Raw genomic sequence first — 21,980 nt, forward strand, 5'->3', positions numbered from 1 at the left:
CCATTCAGTCAAGTCTACTACAAGAGGATTCAGGGAATGAGATCCATCCATTACCTTCCTCATCTATCCCCTTCTCAATTTCTCTCACCTACCCCCAGCATTCTGCCCACTCAGTAAGTGACACTGAAGTCACTGAGGGCCACCATCGGTAAGTGGTCGCACTAGTGGGGATTTGAACCCACACAGATTGTCTCCAGTGCTTGGGATTTTACCACCTAACCTATAAAACAATATCAAGGGAAGAAAATCCAGGGTAGGTGGCATCCAAGTTCAGGGAGAAAGAAAACCAAAACTGCTTAGAGACGTCTACTGTGGTCAAGGAGGTAGGTAGATAGACCAACAAAAGCACAACGGACCAAGGGGAAAAGAGAGAAATTGGCTGACACCGACATTAAAAACATTTGTGCTGCGAACAATACCTCTAAGAGAGTAGATGGAAGGAGCAGCTGGGTGACTCAGTCAGTTGGGCACCTGACTCTTGATCTTGGCTCAGGTCATGATCTCATGGTTTGTGAGCTGGAGCCCCACATTGGGCTCTGTGCTGCCAGAGCAGAGCCTGCTTGGGATTCTCTCTCTCTCTCTCTCTGCCCCTCCCCAGCTTCCACGTGTGCATGCGCCCTCTCTCTCTCTCCAGATAAATAAACACTTTCTAATAAAAGAAATATTAAAGAGAGAGAGAGAGAGTAGAAGGAAAAGCCACAGAATAGAAAATATTTACGAATCACATGAGAGATAAGGGTCTAGCATCCAGAATATATAATGAACTCTTACAACTCAACAATACAAAGACGAATAAACCCAATTTAAAAATGAGCCGAGGATCTGAACAGACATTTTCCCAAAGAAGAGATACAATCATGCAAAGATGTTGGGGCGCCTGACCGACTCAGTCAGTAGAACCTGCACTTCTCGATCTTGGAGTCGTGAGTTTGAGTCCTATGTGGGGGGGGGGGGTAGAATTTACCTTTAAAAAATGTTTAACATCATTAGTCATTAGGACAATGCAAATCAAACCTCTGAGATATACCACACAGCTGGCAGGATGGCTATACTGTAAGCGAAGGACGATAACAAGTGTGGGCAAGGCTGTGGAGAAATCGGATCTCTCCTACGTTGCCGGTGGGAACGCGGGGCGCAGCCGCTGTGGAAGCACATTTTGGCAATTCCTCAAAAAGTTCAACGTAGAACTAGCATATGACCCAGCAATTCCACTCCCAGGTCCATACCCAAAAGAACTGAAAACAGATGTCCAAATAAAAACTTGTGCACGTATGTTCACAGTAGCAACATAGCCAAAAGGTCGAAACGACTCAAATGTCTATCATCAAACAAAATGTGGTATGTATCTACAACTGAATATGGCCCAGCAAAAAAAAGAAATGAAGGACTGGGCGCCTGGGTGGCTCAGTGGGTGAAGCGTCTGACTTCGGCTCAGGTCACGATCTCTCCGTTCCCGAGTTGGAGCCCCACAGGGGGCTCTGGGCTGACAGCTCAGAGCCTGGAGCCTGTTTCAGATTCTATGTCTCCCTCTCACTCTCTGCCCCTCCCCTGCTCACGCTCCGTCTCTCTCTCTCGCTCTCTCTCAAAAATAATAAAATAAACATTAAAAAAAAAAGCACTGATACATGTTAGAGGAATGAACTTGGGAAACATTTTGCTAATTAAAAGCCAATCACACACAAAAAAGCCAATCACAAAAGGCCAATACTGAATGATTCCCTTTATACGAAGTGCCCAGAATATGCAAATGTATAGAGACAGTAAGTAGATGGGGGGTGGGGGGGGCGGCGATGGACAATGGGTAGTGACTGCTAGTGGGTATGGGGTTTCTTTTAAGAGGAGCGAAAATGTTCTGAAATCATACTGTAGTGATGTAGATTGCACACGGAATTGTACGCTTTAGATGCGTGAATTGTACGGAATGTAAATTATATCTCCTAAAGCTATCTTTAATAACCTGAATGCCCCACATGCCAGGAAAGCCCTCTGTCACCCGGGCAAACCAAGAAGGCTTGTCCCCCTCATGCCACCCTCAGCCCTGTAACATTTAAAAAATAATAATAACCAGGGCGTTGGGGAGAGAACACAAGGTCTGGAAGCATTAGCTTGTTGTGGCAACGCTGCGTAACAAACCCTGAAACGCAGTGATTTACGAAAGCAAGTGTTTATTTCTTGCTCACGGGTCTGTGGGTCAACAGCGCCTCTCCTAGGCCAGCTGGGCTCCGGCGCACTTGGGTGTCTCCCATTCCAGGACCCAGGCTGGAGGGGCAGCGTGCTCTTGTCATGGTGGACGGCACATGCCAGGAGGGGCCAACCCACAGCACGCAAATGCCCACAAAGCCTCGGCTAGGATATCGCTTCCTTCACGCTAGCTCACTCTCTCCTGGCCAGGGCAGGTCACGTTGCCAAGCCCAAAGTCAGTGGGATGGGAAGGTATTCCCCGCCTAGTAAGAGGCACTGAAAAGTCTCAAGGTAATGAGGCTGGGCGTGTAATCTTATTACAGGGGGAGTGAAATAGTTGAAAACAAGCCAGTTCACCACAGCTACTGGGCCAAATACTTGTCATTCCTGCCTTATGAGACATTTGTCTAATGTCTGCTGCATTGGGATCTTTTTTCCTTTAGTAGGAATTACTATCCTTAAAATCGTGATTCTACAAGTAAAACTACAGATGCGAAAAACTACAGATGGAAAAAAAACTTTAAGATGTGAAAATGAGCCATAATCCCACCATCCAGGGTTAACCAACGTTAATAGCTTCCTGTTCATTCCCGCATATATGTAACCACACTGGTGCTTTTTCTAACATAATCAGGATCACGATATACATAGTTTTGTAATCTCTATTGCCAGTTAAAATCTCATGAATACCTTTCTATATAAAAACATAGATCAGGGGTGCCTGGGGGGGCTCAGCCGGTTGAGCATCTAGCTTCAGCTCAGGTCACAGTGTCACGGTTCGCGAGTTCGAGCCCCGCGTCAGGCTCGCTGCTGTTAGCACTGAGACTGCTTAGGATCTTCTGTCTCCCTCTCTCTCTGTCCCTCCCCCACTCACACTCTCTCTCTCAAAAATAAATAAAACATTTTTAAAACATAGATCATATTTCTTCTTAGAAAAATATTTTTTAATGTTTATTTTTGAGAGAGAGAGAGAGAGAGAGAGCAGGGGAGGAGCAGAGAGAAAGGGAGACACAGAGTCTGAAGCAGGCTCCAGGCTCTGAGCTGTCAGCACAGAGCCCGATGCGGGGCTCGAACTCACGGACCAAGAGATCATGACCTGAGCCAAAGTCGGACATTCAACCAAGTCGCCCAGGTGCCCCTAAAAAATAGATTATTCTAATGTTTGTGTGAATCGTAGAGTACTCACAACATTTTGCATGTGTTAATGAACGTTTTCATCAATCATTCTGTTATCACAACACATTTATTTCTGTTTCTCATGTTTATTTTATTTTTTTTTAGAGTGAGAAAGAGAGAACTCGAGTGGGGAAGAGGGGCAAAGAGAGACAGAGAGAATCTGAAGCAGGCTCCACACTCAGTACAGAGCCCGACACGGGGCTTGATCCCACGACCCTGATCATGACCTGAGCTGAAATCAAGAATTGGACACTCAACCAGCTGAGGCACCCAGGTACCCCCCTTCAGGGTTACTTTTGATCTGTATCGATGTTATTCCATTTTTTGCTTCCACATAATCACAGCCCACGTGTTTGTTGGTTTGCACACTTAACGTTATTTCATAAATGCTTTTCCAGGTTGTTACAATCTGGATTACCTACTCTTTTTGGTGCTAACACACCATCATTTGTTAGCCGGTTCCTGTTGTTAGACATTGTGGTTATTTCTAGTATTTTACTATTGTATTCATTCATCCCCCAAATTCTTGTTGCATTGATTGGCTGAGGGTTTTGCTTGTTTTTTTGTTTTTGCCTTCTTTTCTCCCATTCTTCCCCTCAGATCAAGCGGAGATGGCCCAGTTGTTGGCATTTTCCAACCGCTGAGTTCAGTAATGTTTCAGCAGTTCGGGAGAGGTGGTTTACTGCTATAGATTTACATAGTTCATAGCCACTGCCCTGTATAGCTATTGATAGCTGTCCTCAGTAGGAATGGCTTCCAGAAATTCTCTTGCCCACTAAGCTCATTGAGCTCATTTACTGGCACCAAAGTACAGGGCCAGAAGTCATTTGGTGATATGAGTGTGTCCTACAGAGGCCAGCACAGAAGCACATGTGGCCAGTGGAGGGGAAAAGAGGTTTCAAACATAGAGTTACAAGCTTGTCTATGGAAATAGCGACCATATCACCTGCTATTTGGGAAAAGCCTGTCTATAAGGAGAAAATAAAGCTGATATACAGAAAGAGGCAGAGGCCAGAGGTGAAAAGAATGTCCTAGTGGCGTTCATTTCCTGGCTCCAGTTATCCCCAGAGCCTGCCCGTGTCCCTGCTCTTCCCATGATTGGGTATTCAGCCCTTCCTTGAAATCCAAGAGTCAACAAATCCGTTTTGTTTGAGCTACTTTGAGTTGACATTTTTGCAACAAGAGCCCTGACATACAGGCTCCAAGCTGGTGCTACCACAGCCCCTGGGCCCATGCTGGAACTAGAAAGAGGGACAGAAAATGGACCTGCCCTCCAGGAGCCCACAGCCCACAAGGGACTGAGCCATGAAAACAAACCATCACAGTGTGCTGTGCCCTTATGCCCATTTCATAGTAGAGCTGTCCCAACTGAGTCCAGAGCCAAGGGAAGGGGACATCTGACTACCTGCAAGAACTGAGTAAAATGTCACCCAGGAGTAAGACTGTCCTAAGTTTTAAGGATTGAGTAGTTCAAGTGGCAAACGCTGCTGTATCTGCCTTGAGTCATTATTTTCTTCTTTTGGATGACTTCAGGGTAACTCTTGGCAATGGGATTACTGAGCCGAAGAGCATGGACGGATATTTATTACGGCTTTTGCTGAAGGCCACTACAAAATGCCAAGTTAGGAGCAAAGCCACACATGCACCCGCTTTCTTAGTCGTCAACAGCCCTCTCCACATTTAGAGCTCCTTTATTTCCCGCAGCACCCCATTCACTGTCCCCACTCAGCACGGAGGCTTAAAATGCCACCAATAGCAAAAGCTGTACCCAAAGGAAATGCTTCGTCCCAGCTTGGGCCTCTGGCCCAGGAGACATTATGGAGAGTGGCCTGGAGCAGCGAATTGCTGGAAACAGGCAGTTCGTCCTCAACTCTCCTATCTCCAGGCTGCCCTTCCTGTTTTAGGAATCTCATATTCCAAAGCCAAATCCACAAAGTCCAAAGACAAGTTACAGATGTCCTTATCTAGGAAATGCCTACCCGCTCTCCTCCGCGTGGTGCTATCTCCACAATAGAGATTCCGCAAGCTCTCATTTGGCTCTGACTATGCAGCCGGTGGATGAGAATTCCACCTAAGATGGTCCGGAGCTCCCTCTCAAGTGCTCGGTGCAGAGAGGGCTGGCTCAGCAGCAGGTGTGACGGGGGAAAGAGCCCTGGTTTTGCAGTGGGACGGAATTGCTCTGTGGCTGGCAAGCTGCTTGACCTCAAAGGACTGAGTTCTCTCAGATTTGATTTCTTCATGTATATATCGGAGCTAATAATATCTACCCTTTTGTTCATTTAATAAGTGAGCGCTTGGGTGGCTCAATCAGCGAAGCATCTGACGTTGGCTCGGGTCATGATCTCACGGTTCATGGGTTCGAGACCCGCATCGGGCTCTGTGCTGACAGCTAGGAGCCTGGAGCCTGCTTCAGATCCTGTGGCTCCCTCGTTCTCTGCCCCTCCCCCGCTTTGTCTCTGCTTCTGTCCCTTTCTCAAAAATAAATAAACATTAAAACAAAACAAAACAAAACAAAAACCCAGTACTTCAAGTTCACAGAGAAGCAGAACAGAACTGTAATGGAAAGAGCAAGGACAGGACAGGCAGAGCCAGAGCTGAGTCCTGCTTTTGCAACAAACCATGTTTCCTTAAATCTAAGATATCGTGCTAGCAGGACAAGACATTATTTTATGTATCCTTACAAAAAAAAAATTCTGCCAGGGGCGTCTGGGTGACTCACTCGGTTAAGCATCCGACTCTTGATGTCGGGTCAGGCCATGATCTCACGGTTGGGGAGTTCAAGTCCCCCATCAGGCTCTGTGCCGCCGACAGCAAAAAAAGCCTGCTTGGGATTCTCTCTCCCTCCCTCTCTCTGCCCCTCCCCTGCTTGTCTTTCCCTCAAAATAAATAAGCATTGAAAAGAAAAAAACTCTGCCAAATTCTGACACGATTTCTCATATCGTATTGTATCTTATAGTTCAAGATCTCTTTCAGACTTACTGATACTTTGACAGAGACATTTATCATATTTGTCTTCATATACATAAAAATGAAAATGTATGCAAATTAAATTGGCTAAGGTTGGCAAGGCCCTCCGACCAAAGACCACCAGGAACACAGCTGTTATCAAAAAAAAAAAAAAAAGGTTAGGTTTACTTAACTTGCTGCTGTAAAGGAGAACGTACCCTAGGGGAAGTCTTCATAGGAGTCTCTTTACATTGGGGCTTGTGTTCCATGGTTCTGTGGAGGATTTAGGGAAGCGGGGACCAGTTCTGGATTGAATGCTGTCAAAAAGCAGAGGCATTTTAGAGATTGAGTATCCTCTAGGAAACAGGAGGATGTAAGCAGGGTTAGTGTTATCTCCGATCTGATAAAGAAGCAGCGGGGCGCCTCGGTGGCTCAGATTGGTTGGGCGTCCAACTGTAGCTCAGATCATGATCTCACAGTTCAAGCGGGTTCAAGCCCCACGTCGGGCTCTGTGGTGACAGCTCGGAGCCTGGAGCCTGCTTCAGATTCTGTGTCTCCCTCTCTCCGTCCCTCCTCCAGCTCGCATACGCGCGCGCTCTCTCGCTCTCTCTCTCTCAAAAATGAATAAATATTACCAAAAAAAAAAAGCAGCAGCAATCACTGAGTCATCTTTGTGGTCACACAAAGTGGCCTCACTTATGTCTCATTCTAATTCTGCTGGTAACATCACAGTCTGATTATCAGAAGGGCGATCTTAAACTTTCTCCATATTCTGAAAACTTCACAATGATGTCCATGATAGAAAGCATTCCCATTCCAAGGATGTTAAAATGTAGGGAAAATGCTCACCTTAGACTTGATGAAATAGGATTCTTGCTATATTACCCTGGGCAAATAATTTAACCCTTTAAGCCTCAACTTCCTGCTCTGTAAAATGGGAACAATACATTGCACCACTTAAGACTTGTGAAGACAAAGTGCCTGGTATAATATTGGGTGTATCACTCGGGGTCCAACGGGGAAAACAGGAATCACTCTAACTGAAACAAAGAACTTAATGCAGGGTATTGGTGACACCTGTGGGGGAGGGGGGTTGGAAGGACTGGGAAGTCCAACAGGGGACAGGGAGGCATCCCGGAGATTAGCAAACACAAGAAGCTCCCCAGCACTCCTTAACTGGAGGGACAAATGGAGGAGTGTCTGGTCTGATACGGTGGCATTTTAAGATGCATTTCCAGGGTCAGACATTTTCCCAGCTGAAATGTCACCAGAGCTCCCACAGCAGAGGGAGATGCCCATAAAAGCTCCCCCAAAGTAGGATTATGATGCCGCAGTGTCATGGCAACCGGACTTGGGACCGGACATGGAGGAGTGTCTGGTCTTGGGGCTCTCAAAGATTTGTGTGACCTTGGGGAGGCTCAAAATCTCTCGACTCACATTTAAGTCATGGAAATCAACACCATCGGGGTGGCCTGCGTGTGCCCACACTCCACTTGGCTTTTCCTTCTTTGCATCCCCTTGTCCAGAAGGTTCCACAATGTTCTCTGAGAGAAAGGATGAGATAGTCTAAGAAAGCAGATAAGGTGCCCAAGGTCACAAGGCTGGCAAAAATCCGAAGGAATTCAGTCTCCCCACCCCACCCCACCCCCGCCCTCTTTCCTTCCCACGCGGAGGCCCCGCTCACTGCCCCGCCGGTTCTTTTCCCGCCCGGGGCATCTTCTGGCGGAGGAAGGTTCGTGCCAGGAAAGGCAAAAGCGACCCCGAACACAACCCCAGGGCACCCGGTAGCGCTCCGGACGCCCGCAAGCGTGCCCGACCGGCAGCTCGAGGGAGGGCGCCCCTCGCCCGCGGGGTCTGGGGGCCTCTCCCGCCCGCCGGCAAGCCCCGCCTCCGCGCTGGAGGGCGGCCGGGAGCCCGCGGCCCTCCCCGCAGCCCTGCGGGTCCCCGGGAGGCTAGCGGAGCCGCGTGCCCGGGGCGGGGCCACGCGCGATTGGCCGCGCGGGGTCGGGGGCGGACCCGCGGCGGGCCGGTCGGGCGGGCGCCGACAATGAGCCTCCATAAAAGGGAGCGGCGGGGGCCTGGGGCCCCGGATTGAGCCCTCCCCGCCCGGGGTCCCGACGCGCTCGGTCTCGGGGAGGCCCGGACGCGTCCGTCGCAGGCCGGGCGGTGAGCGGCGGGCGGCGGGGAGGGGGCTGCGCGGAGCGGGAGGCGGCCCCTGGCTGCGCGCCCGGCCTCCGGCGTCCGGTCACCGCGATTCCCACCCCCTCCCGGCCGCACCATGGCCCTGAAGGCCGAGGGCGCCGCGCTCGACTGCTTCGAGGTGACGCTCAAATGCGAGGAAGGGGAGGACGAAGAGGAGGCCATGGTGGTGGCCGTAATTCCGCGGCCCGAGCCGATGCTCAGAGGTGAGGATGGAAGGGGACCCCGCTTCCGCGGCCCGGGCCCGGGCCGGGCGCCCCCTCCCCCTCCTCAGTCAGGGGTTCCGCCGCCCCCTCCCCCTCCGGCCTGGGACCCGGGCGCCCCCTCCCCCTCCGGCCTGGGGCCCGGGCGAGCTCTCGCTCCGCCCCCTCCAGGGGTTGGAATCTGGGGCCTCCCCGAATTCCCTCTCTCCCCCGCCCCCGTCCAGGGTCTGGAGCCTTCGATCCACACCCGGCGCGCTCCGGATCTTCCGGTGCCCGAGCGCCCCCTCGCCCGGGCCCAGCACCGGCGGCCGCGGTCTCCCGCCCCGCGGGGAGAGAGGCAGACGCGGGGGCCAGGCTGTGTTCTAGGCCGAGGGGCAGCGAGGCCTCCGGGTCGGAGGCTGGGCGCGGCAGCCTGGTGTCCGGAGAGATCCCGAGGATGCCGCTCCCCAAGAGGAGGATTTTCAGGGCCGCTACGCAGAAAGCTTTCCTGGTCCCCCAACCCCCCTTGCATCCCAGGCCTTCCACTTGCGTAAGCCACAGGTGTCAGATTCTAGCGCTTGAGGGGTGAATGAGATTGCGTACAGCCTACTCCGTTTAGGGAAAGACGTGTTTTCGAGGGGTACCCTCAGCCACGCAGGAAGGAGATGGCCTTGGGAGGGGCTTTGAGGAACAATCTCGGAACACTTGGTTTCCCCTCCCCCTTTCCCAGTTTCTTTAGTCCGCAGAATCTTGCAAACCATTAGAAAACAAAGGGCCATCTTCCTGGAAAACTTAATATTCGTGAAAATGCACGAATTCGTGAAAATGCACGAAAAAAAAATTTTTTTTTTTTCACGAAAATGCAAATATCTCTTCATCCTCAGATACCTGTTCCCAAAGCGGGGACTGTACCCAAAAGAGATTGAATTGAGAGCAAGGCCATTCATTTAACCTCAGCAGAGCGTGCTGTCTCCCTGCACTGTCTCTCCTTTTTGGAATCTGGAGAGTTATAAAACAAGTCAGGGAAATAAAGATCACTACCCTTCTCAGAGCTTTGCATGGAACAGAGGTTCTTTCCTTGCTTTTGGTAGTATTTATTGAATGCTGGATGCCAGGGTGTCTCAGTTGTCCTGACAACCGTGCCAGAAGCACCCTATTCCCCACTGTTAGGGGTGAGGAAGAAGTCTGGAGAAGTTAATTCATTCAACAGGTCTTTGTCAGGCACTTACTGTAAGTCAGGTTTTAGACTGGGCGCGCTAAAATGGCCGCAAAGAAAGAGGAAACGTTTTTTCTGGAACGTATATATAAAATGAGTGACCAAGGACAGACAAACAAATGCATCGTGTGTCAGGTGGAGATAAGTGGTTCAGAGAACACTAGAGCAAAGAGGGGAGAAAAGAGAGCGAGGGCGTTTTATTTGGAATATCAAGTGGTCAGGAAAGGCTTCTCTAATAAAGTGAATTTTGAGCACAGGCCCAAAGGAAGAGAGGGAATGAACCTTGCGGATAATTGGAGGGAAAGCATATTAGGCAGACGGAATCCTGAGTGTAAATATCCGAACGCAGGAGCTTTTTGAAAGAGTTGGGGTAAGAGGGAGAAAGGATGGATTCAAGGTTTTGGGCCAGAGCAGCTGAAAGGACGGGCCTCCCACGCACCGCGACGGGAAGGCTAGGACGCAGGCGCCTGCAGCTAGCGAGTTACGGTTTCAACGAGGTCAGTTAGAGATGCCACACGAGTGGTGTGGTCAGGTAGGCGTCAAAAACGTGCGTTTAGATTCTGGAGGTACAAATACCAGAGTCGTCAGCAGGCAGGCAATGGGAAAGAGGGAGACAGAAGGGGTCCGAGAACTAACCAAATTGGGGAGCTCTCCAGTGGTTCCAGGCTAGAGACTGAGTCAGTCCCTCATTCACACATTTTTGTTTTTTAACGTTTATTTATTTTGAGAGAGAGCGGGGGAGGGGCAGAGCGAGAGAGGGAGAGAATCCCAAGCAGGCTCTGCGCTGTCAGCACAGGGCCCAAGGCAGGGCTCGTTCCTGTGAACCGTGAGATCATGATCTGAGCCGAAATCAAGAGTCTGCATGCCAAGCACTGTTCTTGATGCTGGAGATACGGGTGTGACCCATCAGAACCATCCAGAACCATGCCGTTCTGGAGCCTACAGTCCAGTGGGGAGACAGAGTGCACAAGTAAAACACGGGTTAGGCCAGGTGATGGGGGGCTGAGGAATGAAGGGGAGTGGAGTGCTGGGGGGGGGTGGGGACGGACAGATGGCAGCTTCCTGCGGGGAGCAGAGAAGGCCTCATGAGAAGAAGGTTCTTCAGCAGCGCCCTGAAAGAAGCAGGAGCCGAGCAGGCACCTGAGAAGATGAGAAGGAACCAGCACAAGTGACTGGAAGAGAGTCCCAGGGAAGTACGAGATGAACCCACAGGAGGTGATGCCCGGAAGCCAAGTGGCAAGAATCAAGATGGAAGAAGCGATGAGTCCGAAGGTGAAGCTTAAGAACCAACTGCTGGGTTTACCGTTGATGACCTTGACGAGGGCTGTTTTGGAGGAATGGTGGGAAAGAGCCCGATGGCAACCAAGAGGTCAAGGCTCCCGTTCACAGTCATGTGGGACATAGGACCTGGATCTTCTGAGTCCTGGCCAGTTCTCAGACCCATACCGAATGCCACCGCTCACATGCATCCCTAGGTGTTGGGGCTTCCCGTGTTTGTGTTCCATCCCATCTTACTGAGAAGGTAAGAGAGAGGTGCGGCCAGGAGAGACCACAAGGATTCCGCAGAAGCACTGAGCTGCCAGGCTAACGTGGGTCGAGGTGCAAACGGTTTCTGCCCTGCCAGAGCTTGTGGTCCATGTGCACGAAGAGTGGATGGGAGGCAGACCAATGAGATCACACCTGCAGGTGCTCTGGAAAGGGATCGTGACGGGATAGGATGGCCTTTTGAAGGTGCCTCACCAGGTAGAGAAACGGGCATGCCTGTCCTTCACCGACTGAAGGCTCGCCAAGCATCTCCTTTGTGCCAGGCCCTGTGGGGACAAGAAGATGATGACATTTACCGATCTTGTCCTCCAGAAAGGATGCACAGTGGCCTGGAAGTCAGGTCGGATACAACCAGCTGCCAGGGGTGGGAGGTGGGGAGACAGTCCCAGGAGTAGCTTTTCGAGCAGGGCCGTGAACGAAGTAGAAGGATTTGTCAGGCTGGTCAGGATGGTCTGGACAGTTGTGCCAAGGCCGAGGACATGCGGGAACACAGCCTGTTGGAAAAATCTGTGGTCCGAGACCAGATTGAGAGAAGATCCAGAGTGAGATAGCAGAATGCCAAGGCACACAGGTTGTGTTGAATACGGTCAGTGCCTCGCGGGCTGCCGGGGAAGGGAGAAAGAGAGACTTTGGGGAGGAGTGTTCTTCCCCTCCCCACCCCCCGCTGCTCCGCCAAGTTTGGGGAGTCGTGTTGTGAGTATTTCAGGCCATGGGCACTTTTACCGATAGCACTCTCTGGCACCTCTCCCCCTGCAGTGGCCCAGCAGGAAAAGACCCCACCACCTAGGCCCAGCCTGCTGGAGGCGGGCGGCGACGGCTGTGAGGAGCCCAGGCAGCAGGTGTCTTGGGAACAGGAGTTCCTGGTGGGAAACAGCCCAGGAGGCAGCGGGCGGGCACTGTGCATGGTGTGTGGGGCCGAGATCCGGTCCCCCTCCGCGGACACGGCGCGCATGCACATTCTGGAGCAGCACCCTCACACCCTGGACCTGAGCCCTTCGGAGAAGAGCAACATCCTGGAGGCCTGGAGTGAGGGGGTGGCCCTTTTGCAAGACGTCAGAGCTGAGCAGCCTTCTTCACCCACCTCAGGTAGTTGGAACTGGGGGTCAGGGGTGGAGGACACAGGGAAAAGTCGGGACTCCGGGAGCACTCGGAGCTCACTGGGCGTTTGCCACCTGCCACCTGCAGACTTGGGCCAGGATGTCGAAGCTGACCCAGACTCTGACCCAGACCCTGCCAAAATGCCAGCAGAGATTGTCGTCCTCCTGGACTCCGAGGACAACCCATCTCTCCCGAAAAGGAGCCGGCCCAGGGGACTCCGCCCCCTCGAGTTTCCTGGTCAGTCTTTGGAAAGCCCTTATGGCTGAGCTGGGGAGAGGGGAGCATGCGCCCTGTGTTCTGCGTGGAGAGAGGCTCAGGCGCGGCCCGTTCTTTTCTGTTCTGTTCTTTCTTTTTGCAGGGGTGGGGGGAGGAACAGAGGGAGAGGCGTGACCCCTTCTTTTCTTTTTTCTTTTCTTTTATTTTGGTTGGGGGGGGGGGGGCAAGGGAAGGAACAGAGGGAGAAGTGCAGCCCCTTTAAAAGGTATGGGGTCTTTTCGTTCCACAGCTGCCCCCGCCTCAGAGCCAGGAAACAAGAAGCCCCGTGGTCAGAGATGGAAGGAGCCTCCTGGGGAAGAGCCAGTTAGAAAGAAAAGAGGCAGACCCCTGACCAAAAACTTGGACCTGGACCCAGACCCTGACCCAGGTGACGGGGAGGCCCAGTGCGGGTGCGGGCATGGGCTGTGGCCACGGTGCTCCGAGAGGAAAGCCAAGCTGGTGAGGGGGGCGGTGGGGTCCAGGTCTTTGGATTCTGGCTTTAGTATCAATAGGCCACTCAGACCCACAGTTCCGTCTTGTGCTTACTTTCAGACCCCCCATCACCCGACTCCCCCACGGAGACTTTTGCGGCTCCCGCTGAGGTCCGGCACTTCACCGACGGCAGCTTCCCCCCTGGCTTCGTCCTCCAGCTCTTCTCCCACACCCAGCTCAGGGCCTCAGACAGCAAGGACTCACCCAAAGAGGGGAGAGCTGCTGAAGGGGGCCTTCCCCAGCCGGAAAGCCCCTCTCCAGGTGAGCTCCTGAGAGGGGACCACAAGGGAGGGTCAGACAGGCACGTCCCTGGGGTCTGGCCTCGTCAAGGCTGCTCTGCAGCAGAGTCTAGGGAAGAGGTGGTTAGCACTCAGGTCTCCTGAGAGACGGGGCCAAAGGCAGACAGATTTGAATGACAGAGACTGGCCGGAAATCTGAGCTGCCCGGCTGGCTCCTGGGGAGTATCCTGGAATTGGTCGTGAGGTTGGGCTAGGCCAGTGCTTCCAAACCCATCACCACACTTAAGGCTGATTCCACCCGGAACCTCAGGTGCCCACCTCGCCCTGGTGGAGCGAGGGCCTGAGTGGGACTAGAACAGGAGAAGGGACCCGTGGTGAGCTCAGCAGGCACCTCGGTGGAGACAGCAGGTCAGCGAATTGCCCGATGTTAATGATCAGCGCACGTGTCTGTGTCGTTCAACCGATTTTCGGAAAGTTTTGCGTGTGGTTCATCTGGCCCTTGGAAAAGTATGTTTCGTGTAGAAAGGCTGAGTCTCAGAGAGACGGTTCCTTCTTCCCTCGGTCCTTGTATTCGTGTCCTGTGGCTGCTGTAACACATTAACCACAGACGTTAGTGGCTTTTACAAGAACACAATTTACTGTTCTTTAGTCCCAGAGGTCAGAAGCCCGGAATGGGTCTCACTGAGCTAAAATCTGGATGTCGGCAGGGTCATGTTCCTTTCTGGAGGCTCCTTGTGGGGAGGGAGGGGGTCCATTTTCTTTTCCTGCCCAGCTTCTTGGAAGCTGTGTGCATTCCTTGGCTTATGCTCTCCTTCCATCTTCAAAGCCAGTGGCGACTAGTAGAGTCTTTCTGAAGATTCCGTCTTTGGTCTGTCTCTTCTGCCTCCCTCTCCCCCATGGGGACCCTTGTGATGACATCAAGCCCACCCAGATCATCCAGGACAATCCCTTTATTTGCAAGTCAGCTGATAGCAACATTTATTCCACTTACAGCCTTAATTCTCCCTCGCCACATAACTTGCCATATTCGCAGGTCCTGGGGATTAGGGCAACCTCTGCCTGCCGCGGTCACATAGCCGAGCGGTGGCAGAATGCAGGTTAGACTGGAATGCATTCTAGGAGGGCAGAGGCCAAGCCTGCTTCCTCTTCGTCTCTCCAAGCCAGACATCTCAGGCTCAGGAAGTGGTTCTTACAGGAGTGACTGAGCAGCGTACACAGTCCCTCGTCCCAGCCTGTCTGAAGTGTGCATTCGGAGTTAGAGCTCAGGGGACGATAGCACACGAGGTGCCGGGGGCTCCCCAGAGCAGGGCTCTCAAAAAGGAGGTGTACTTTTTGCATAAAGAAAACAATGCAAATGTGTCCCTTCTGCTCCACCTCGCTCACCCGCGGGGACCGCTGTTAATCAGCTTGTATCCTCGAGACCTTTTACAAAAAGCTTAGTGCGTGTGCGCGCGCGCGTGTGCGTGCACACGTGCACTTGCGCTTAGTGATGTTTTACCAAAGTGGGTTCCGCTTTTGCTCATCTTGAGGCAGGCGTCACCCCTTCACGTAGATCACGGTTTTAACTGTCTCAAGTTTCAGCTTGAGCCACATTCCAGTCCTGCCTCCCCGAGACTGTGTGCTCTGCTTGGACTTGAGCGTTTCCCGAGCTTCCTCGTTCTCTTCGGTGGATCACTGCTCTAAATGGCTGGCCGCTTCCAATGTTTAACGGGTCTTCTGGTTTCATTCTCGAAAGGGAGCCTTCATTTTGAGTCCTGGGATACCCTGGGCCCAAATTCCACCCATCTGGAGTGGTGAGTAGCTGAGAAGGGAGTCCCTGAGATCTCAGGTTCATATGGGGTGTGCGGGCAAAGTCTCCGAGGCCTTGGGGCTCAGTAATTTGTGAGAGGGTTTTTCTCGGCAGTGGTGAGATCTAGGGAGGTTGGAGGGGGCCGGAACCCGCAGCAGACGCTGTGCAGCGCGGCGGCAGGTGTTCCTGCAGCCTAGCCCTGAGGGAAGCACTGTGGAAAAATGACATGAGTGAGGCAGCCTTTGTACCCAAGAAACTTAACTCTCTGTTTCGGGGGTACAGGTCGGAGGCAGTGCCGCTGCAGGTAAAGAAAGGTGGGGTGCCCTCCGTAGTTCTGTGCAGAGAGAGCACAGACTCCGGAGTAATGGTGTGACTGTTTCCGGATCCCAAAGCTTGGGCAGATTTCTCAAAAACCTGCAAGGCCTCCGCCAGAATGTCTTCACTTTGAGTTGCGTTACGTATTGAAGTTCTTGGAAGAGTCCGAGTAAAGATGCTACCGCTTTTTAAAAGTTTGCAAGTCAGAGATCCGAAATTGGGGAAAGGGTGTTGTAGTGAGGTCAGCTGAGCTCATAGATACAAATCTGAAGCCAGGGAAGACTTTCTAGAACTTTCCAAGGGCCTTGCAGGATGAGGGTGGGGACGTGTGCAAACCTAGAGAGAAGGTGAGCCTTAAAGACCCCACTCACAAGTTGTGGGAAAAGGAGCGTCTTTGTCTTGCTAGTGTTCAATGTGAGTAAGACCTGGAGACCTGGCTTTTAGGATTCCTTGGCCGGGCCCAGGACGTTTCCAGGCTGGGCCAAGGAGAAAGTGTGTGTGTGAGCTTCGCAAGGGTTAGGGTCCTTGTTCACTGCTGTATCCTCCGCACCCAGTAACGCGCCTGGCGTAAAGAAAGCCCTCGGTAAAGACTTATCAAAAGAAGAGTGGACAGTGCCTGCCTTTACTGGTCATTTGGCAGTGACCTTTTCAGAGTCGCTGCTCAGAAACAAACCTTAATGAGAAAGGAGAGAAAAGGACTTGGGCCCACCCTCTGGAGAAGGCGTGTGCAGGTATGCACATGTGCACAAATCGGGGGGGAGTGGAGGGGAGAACAAGGCTGGGGAAGCAGAGAGGTTTGGGCTTCCCAGGAGAGAAGGGGACCAGTTCTGGGCTTGGAGTACAAAAGGGACTCGGCTTGGCCCTGGGGACTAATAAATCAATCCTCCTGGCCTGCTCTTTCTTGGCCCTGGAGCCCGAATCGTGCGTGATTTCTGGCAGGACATCACACCTCTCCTGATGCCCCCCTCCCCACCCACCCTCATCTCTGCCCTCCACGCTGCCAGAAAGAATTGGTACTTAATCCTGTTGCTTTAAGAAGTCCGTAAGTTAGTGAGCTCTTACTGTGTGCTAGACTCGTTAACGTCTTAGTGTGTTGTCTCTTTAAATTCCCACAATCACCATGTACAGTGTTATGATTTCCTTTTTGAAGAGGAAACAGCCAGGGGGGAGGTAAGGCCCCTCTCAGGGCCCCTCACCTAGTAAGTGGCAGCCTGTGTGCGTTTCCACCTGTGCCCATCCCCCTCCAGCATCCAAGCTGCATCCTCTGCCTTCACTCTGCTGCTGGGACTAAACGGCTTCTGGAACAGCCTAGCCCTCTGGACCCACTGCTTGCGCCCACCCTCCCACCCCGCTGGCTGCTCTCTCCTCCCTGTCCACCGTCAGTTTTTCCCTCTCCTCCAGATCTTACCCAGCAGCCTATACCACGCTATGATTTTGCCCTTCCTGACCTCTTTTTCCTCCCTAGCGCCTGCACCATGTGTCCCCAAACCATTTCAGCAAAGCTGGGGAGCATTTTCTACACTAACTGGCTCTCGTCTCTCCGGGAGCCATTTCCATTCTCCCATCTCATGCTGAAATTGCTCTCTTGGCAAGGTCACTGTTGACTTGTCTAAGATAAAAATCCAGCAGTCAGTTCTCTGTCCTTACCTTTCCTGATGCGGCAGTAATGGTGACCTTGCCTAATAACTCCTTCCCAGAGCTGCCTTCCACCCTTGGGGTCCTGGGCAACTGGCCGGGTCTTCCTCCAGCCTCACCCGCTGTTCTCTTTCTCCTGCCTGCTCTTCTGCACATGGATCTGATGGTTATCTTTCCTCCCCTTGGTCGAATGTGAGCTGCTTCAGGTCAGGAAGTGTGTCTGTTTCATTTCCCATGATCTCCCCATTTTCCAGCACGGGATCTAGGTGCTATTTACGTGTTTGGCGAGTGAGGAGCTAGATGCCTGAACCACGGGGCAGGGCCTTACTTCCAGAGCAATCCAGGCCTAAGTTCACGTGCTCACAGCTCCCACCCAGCTCTCCCCCTAGGTTCCAGCCTCTCATCCAGGGGCCTGTGTGACATGTCTATGGTTGTCTGTAAGATCTGTCAAACTGGCGTATCGGAACTGAAGCCCCACCTCTACCCCCACCCCCAGCCTTCTCTCCCCTTTCTCCATTCTGCACTCTACTCAGGCTAAATAAATCCTTAAGAGTCCTCCTTTTCCGTTTCCCAGGCTCCGCGTCAAGCAGTCAGCAAATCCCGTTAGCCCCACCTCCAAAACCCGTTCAGAATTCACCTTCCTGTCTCCCCCGCCACTGCAGCTACCGCGGTCCAAGCCGTCTCTTGCCTGGCTCCTTGACAGCCACCTCACTGGCCTCCCAGCTTCTGGTCTTTGCCCGCTGTGGTCTGATCTCTTACAAGTAGCCAGGGTCCCTAATGAAAACCACGTTGGATGTTGTCGCTGCTGTTCCTGTCCCACTCCAGATAAAAAGTCAGGGTCCTCATGGTGACCAGCGATGCTCGCCCCAGCGAGCATCTTCCCTCTCCTACCCTCTCCGGCCCACTCTGCACAGGCACCGGCCTGCTGTTGTACAGCAGCAGGCATGTGCCAGCAGGGCACCTGCGTTCACTTTTCCTTTTGCCTGGAATGCTGTTCCCCAGCTATCCACAGAGCTGACTCCTCACTCTTTGTAGGTTTCCGCTAACATACCCGCTGTGTAAGGCCCTCCACGCTGTCCTGTCCCCTTCTCTGGTATACGTATGTATATGTATTTTTTCTTTGCTTTGTTTCTTTCCATACATAACACAGTGCATCTTGTATTTGTTTATCTTATTTATCGGCCCCCGCCACTGGAACATCGATTCTAGGAAGGGTACTGGGTCTGCTCCATGCACTGTCAGAGCTCTAGCAGCAGGAAAAGTGCTGGGCACAGCGTAGGTGCTCGAGAACCTGCAGTTAAATTCAGGAACAAATGAATGGGATTGAGCCTGCTCTCAAGGAGCTTCTAGTTCGTCAGAGACACGGGGGAGCTCATGCAAATGCAGAGCGGAGTTTGCTCAATTGTGTAACACGCTGGCCTGGCAGCCGTTAAGCGGTTTTGATCCTCCACAAACTGTGCAGCAAAACTGTGCCTGTTTTCTCGGCCACATTTTAAATCCAGTCTCTAAAAACAGCCTAGGAAAAACACCACAAACCGATGCGTCTCAAAACAGACGTTGCAACAGTCCGCATGTTCTGTTTTGCTTTTCAGTGTAAAGTAACTTCTGCACGTGCCCGTGTGGCTGCTCGAAAGCTCTGGGGAGCCTGCCCTCCCCTGGGTGAGGGCCCGGTTTTGCTTATTATGAGGTTGCTCCCCAGCGCTAATCCCCCGATTCCTGATCCCTGTGTGGTAGGTGCTGACTCTCGGGAGGGGATGAACCTGGTGAACGTTGCAAAGCAGAGCTGGGGTGCTGAGCCAGGCCTGTGCATCCAGGACTCTCCCCTTACCCTGCGTACCCATTCAAGAGCCCCTCGGCGGGCAGAGCTGTGTCTTACTCTGTTTGCGGGTCCCCACTCGCATCCCCTCTGCCCACACGGGGCAGAAGCACTGAGGCTAGGGTGCCCAGTGAAGTTTTAGATGAGATAGTCGACTGAAGGTAAGAGCTGAGCGAGGCCTACAGCACTGCGCCTCTGGGCACCAGGATACACGAGGGAGGAAGCCTACGACGGGGCATGAGTGGCTTATGCCAAAGGAGCCGTGACCTCATTTTCCGGTCACTCGTGGTCCCCGGGTGAACCAAGAGTGGAGCTTCTCACTGTCCTCAGGGTCCCCCTCATACCAGGCTCTGGGCTGGGGAAATGGCCCAGAAATGGAGGTGCGGTTTGCAGAGGTCTTCAGGGGACATCCTTGTGGTGGGGGTCTGGAGGGCCCTGACTTGTGTGTGCTCTCTGCTCCCATCCCTGCCCAGCTCCCCCTCCGGGGCTTCGCGGGACACTGGATCTCCAGGTTATCCGCGTACGGATGGAGGAGCCCCCGGCAGTCAGCCTCCTGCAAGACTGGTCCAAGCACCCCCAGGGCGCCAAGGGTGTGGGAGCAGGTGACACCCCAAACTGGCCTACGGTTCTGTCGGAATCCAGCACCGCTGTCGGGGGGCAGCCAGAGGCAGGGAGTGGTGTATAGGTTCTTGCTTTCCTGGGGAGGGGGGGAGGGAAGAGGCAGGGTCCCCCTTTGGCTTATCACTCAGAGCTGCCCAGCTCGGCCACCTGATGGAGAGAGTAAAACTGGGTGCCAAGGCAGGCTGGAGGACAGGAAGGGGGGGGGGTGGGCAGCATCCACTGTCACTCGGGGGCATTGGCAGACGCTCCCGGCAAGGCATGGGGCCGGGCCCTGAGATGGGCAGGCTGGCCTGAGGGCAGTCGTGCGTGCGGTAGGGCATTGGGCCTGTGGAGAACACCTACCCCAATCCTTTTGCTGACCCAGACCTCTCCGTCCCTCCTCTCAGCCCCCACCATTCTCCCTTGGCACAGTGCCTTACACAAGAGGTGGTCATGATGGGGTTTGAACTGAGTCCCACTACCTCGGGGGACGCCTCTCCTCCCCCACCCGTTCAGGCTCCTAAACCAGGAGGCCTCCATTACCTCTTCCCGTTCCATCCCTGCAGGAGGCCCAAGCAGCCCACCTGGGGGCTTTTGTTCACTCCCTTCTTTCACCTGTTTTCCTGTTGTATATATCTCCTTTGTTGACAATAAATTATTTTTTTTTATTAAGAGAGTTCCGTCTGGGCCGTCATTGGGGGAAGGGGGGTATTCAGCCTCCTGGAGCGACCTTGAGGGGCAGGAGGGCTGAAAGAGGGTCCTGGGTGGGAGGGCAGAGCAGGGCCAGGCCAGGGCTTTGGTGGCTGGAGGACTGGGGCTGACTTGGTGCCAGTCAGAGGGACACCTTGCCCCTCCCCTCCCCCCCCCCCCCCCCCCGCCCTTGAGATGGGGTCAGAAACACCTTTAACATTTTGTACCTTCTGACTCACTTGGTAAGCCTCTAAGAGAGCCTGTGGAGGTGCGGAGAGGGGCTCAGTGGCGCTTACACCTTAGGAGCTGAGACATAACCTGACCTTTCTAAAGTGAAATGGTTGTGCCTGCAGGGGAGAGAGATGCCTCCCCTCCCCTGCCCCATGATGCTCCAAACTGCCCTCTCATTGACTTAATTAAACTCCCTCCTCTGCCTGGTTTCCCCATTCCCTGGACAAGAGATGGTCCATTTGGGGCTTCTTCACCAGATTCCTTATTCTCCTAAACCAGCATCACAGGCCAAATCCATGTGGGGTGTTTTTCTCCCCTTGGGTGACATGGGCTCTGAAAAGGAGCTTGGGGAGCTCTGTCTCAGACCCCAAACCCCACTGTCACGTTTAGAATCCAGAGGCAAATGGAGGAACTGGACAGTCTATCCTCTGTACAGAGACTACTTTTCTGCTCCTGATAAATACTGTGCATTGGGGGAGAGGTAGGGCATCGATAGGACTCTAGAGGCCTTGTTCCCCTATAACACTGACCCAGCCAGCTTTTGAGACCAGCCAGGAAGGACCTGGGTATATGCTGTGTGCTCCTCCGAGCTGGTGTCACCCCACGCGTGGACCAGGCGTGAGCGATCTCACAGCGTGGTTGCTTCCTGGGATGCGGTCCTTTTCTTTGACAAGTTTGGGAGAGGAATGCCCGGTTGGGAGGGATTAGAAGGCACAGGTGTGGCATGGCACGTTGTAGAAAAAAGGCAGCGGGCAGAGGTTCAGAACGTCTTGTGTCCCAGGTGGCTTCCCCGATGCATGAGGTCAGGTGGGCCACAGAATCCCCCGCTGCATCTCCACCACTGTTTCTGCAAATCGGTAAAACTTCCGTCGGACTTCACAGGGGGTAACGGTAGTGTTGAAAATCGGGCTTTGAAACACCAATGTGAATTATTGCAGGTGATTTCCCACCCTTCCAATCTCGTGACTGTGTTTACATTTATGCCAATGTGCTTTTAAGTCCACGTGGCTGTGTTGCTGGGTGTTTACAACTGAAAAAAAACGTATAAAAGCTCGCTGTAAACTCCTGAAGTTAAATGCACCTTTGCTGCTATTGATGTGATTGATGGCCGGCCCAGTAGACTGTGAGCTCCTTCCGGGCAGGGACTAGGTTGCATTGACTTTGTTTTCCCGAGGCCCTGCTTAGGGGCCTCGCACATAGTAGGTGCTCAATAAATGTTTGTCAAGTGCCCTCTTGGTGTGTCTTCCTATGCGACATTTTCCCACTGCAAGCTGATCCCTGGAGTATGGCTCCCTGCACACGGTTGCGGCCATGGTGACTGTGGGTGGCATGGTTGTCTTGTGACTTTACCCCCACATCTTGGGTCGGCAGGGGT

General features: G+C 53.0%; 1 protein-coding gene and 1 long non-coding RNA gene across 8 annotated transcripts in view; one reads left to right on the forward strand and one right to left on the reverse strand.

Annotated features, from left to right (window-relative positions):
• LOC121023722 (uncharacterized) overlaps positions 1 to 7,946 on the reverse strand; it is a 12,418-nt gene extending 4,472 nt beyond the window's left edge. Inside the window, exons 1-2 of one of the 2 annotated variants that reach the window (XR_005787488.1) lie at positions 7,741 to 7,946; positions 6,522 to 6,620 (exon numbers count right to left, since the gene is read on the reverse strand). This is a non-coding gene — a long non-coding RNA (uncharacterized LOC121023722). Of the gene's footprint in view, positions 1 to 6,464; positions 6,621 to 7,740 lie in introns of those variants that run through there. The other variant, XR_005787487.1, reaches the window with a different exon arrangement.
• Positions 7,947 to 8,353: 407 nt separating this feature from the next.
• Positions 8,354 to 20,360, forward strand: SPINDOC (spindlin interactor and repressor of chromatin binding). 6 transcript variants are annotated; one of them, XR_005787560.1, is made up of 7 exons: positions 8,356 to 8,708; positions 12,202 to 12,531; positions 12,631 to 12,780; positions 13,049 to 13,257; positions 13,351 to 13,551; positions 15,105 to 15,322; positions 19,558 to 19,670. XR_005787560.1 is itself a non-coding variant. In XM_040466267.1 (6 exons), the coding sequence occupies exons 1-6, from the start codon at positions 8,582 to 8,584 to the stop codon at positions 19,978 to 19,980; spliced, it is 1,440 nt and encodes a 479-aa protein (XP_040322201.1). In that variant the 5' UTR covers positions 8,354 to 8,581; the 3' UTR covers positions 19,981 to 20,360. The 6 variants fall into 6 exon arrangements, 4 of the variants coding, with proteins under 4 accessions (XP_040322201.1, XP_040322202.1, XP_040322203.1 ...); XR_005787561.1 differs by having other exon boundaries at positions 15,111 to 15,322; XM_040466267.1 differs by lacking the exon at positions 15,105 to 15,322 and having other exon boundaries at positions 8,354 to 8,708; positions 19,558 to 20,360.
• The last annotated feature ends 1,620 nt before the right edge of the window (positions 20,361 to 21,980 follow it).

The sequence above is a fragment of the Herpailurus yagouaroundi genome, unplaced genomic scaffold, assembly GCF_014898765.1.
Source record: "Herpailurus yagouaroundi ecotype Mexico unplaced genomic scaffold, PumYag 569, whole genome shotgun sequence".
NCBI lineage: Eukaryota > Metazoa > Chordata > Mammalia > Carnivora > Felidae > Herpailurus > Herpailurus yagouaroundi.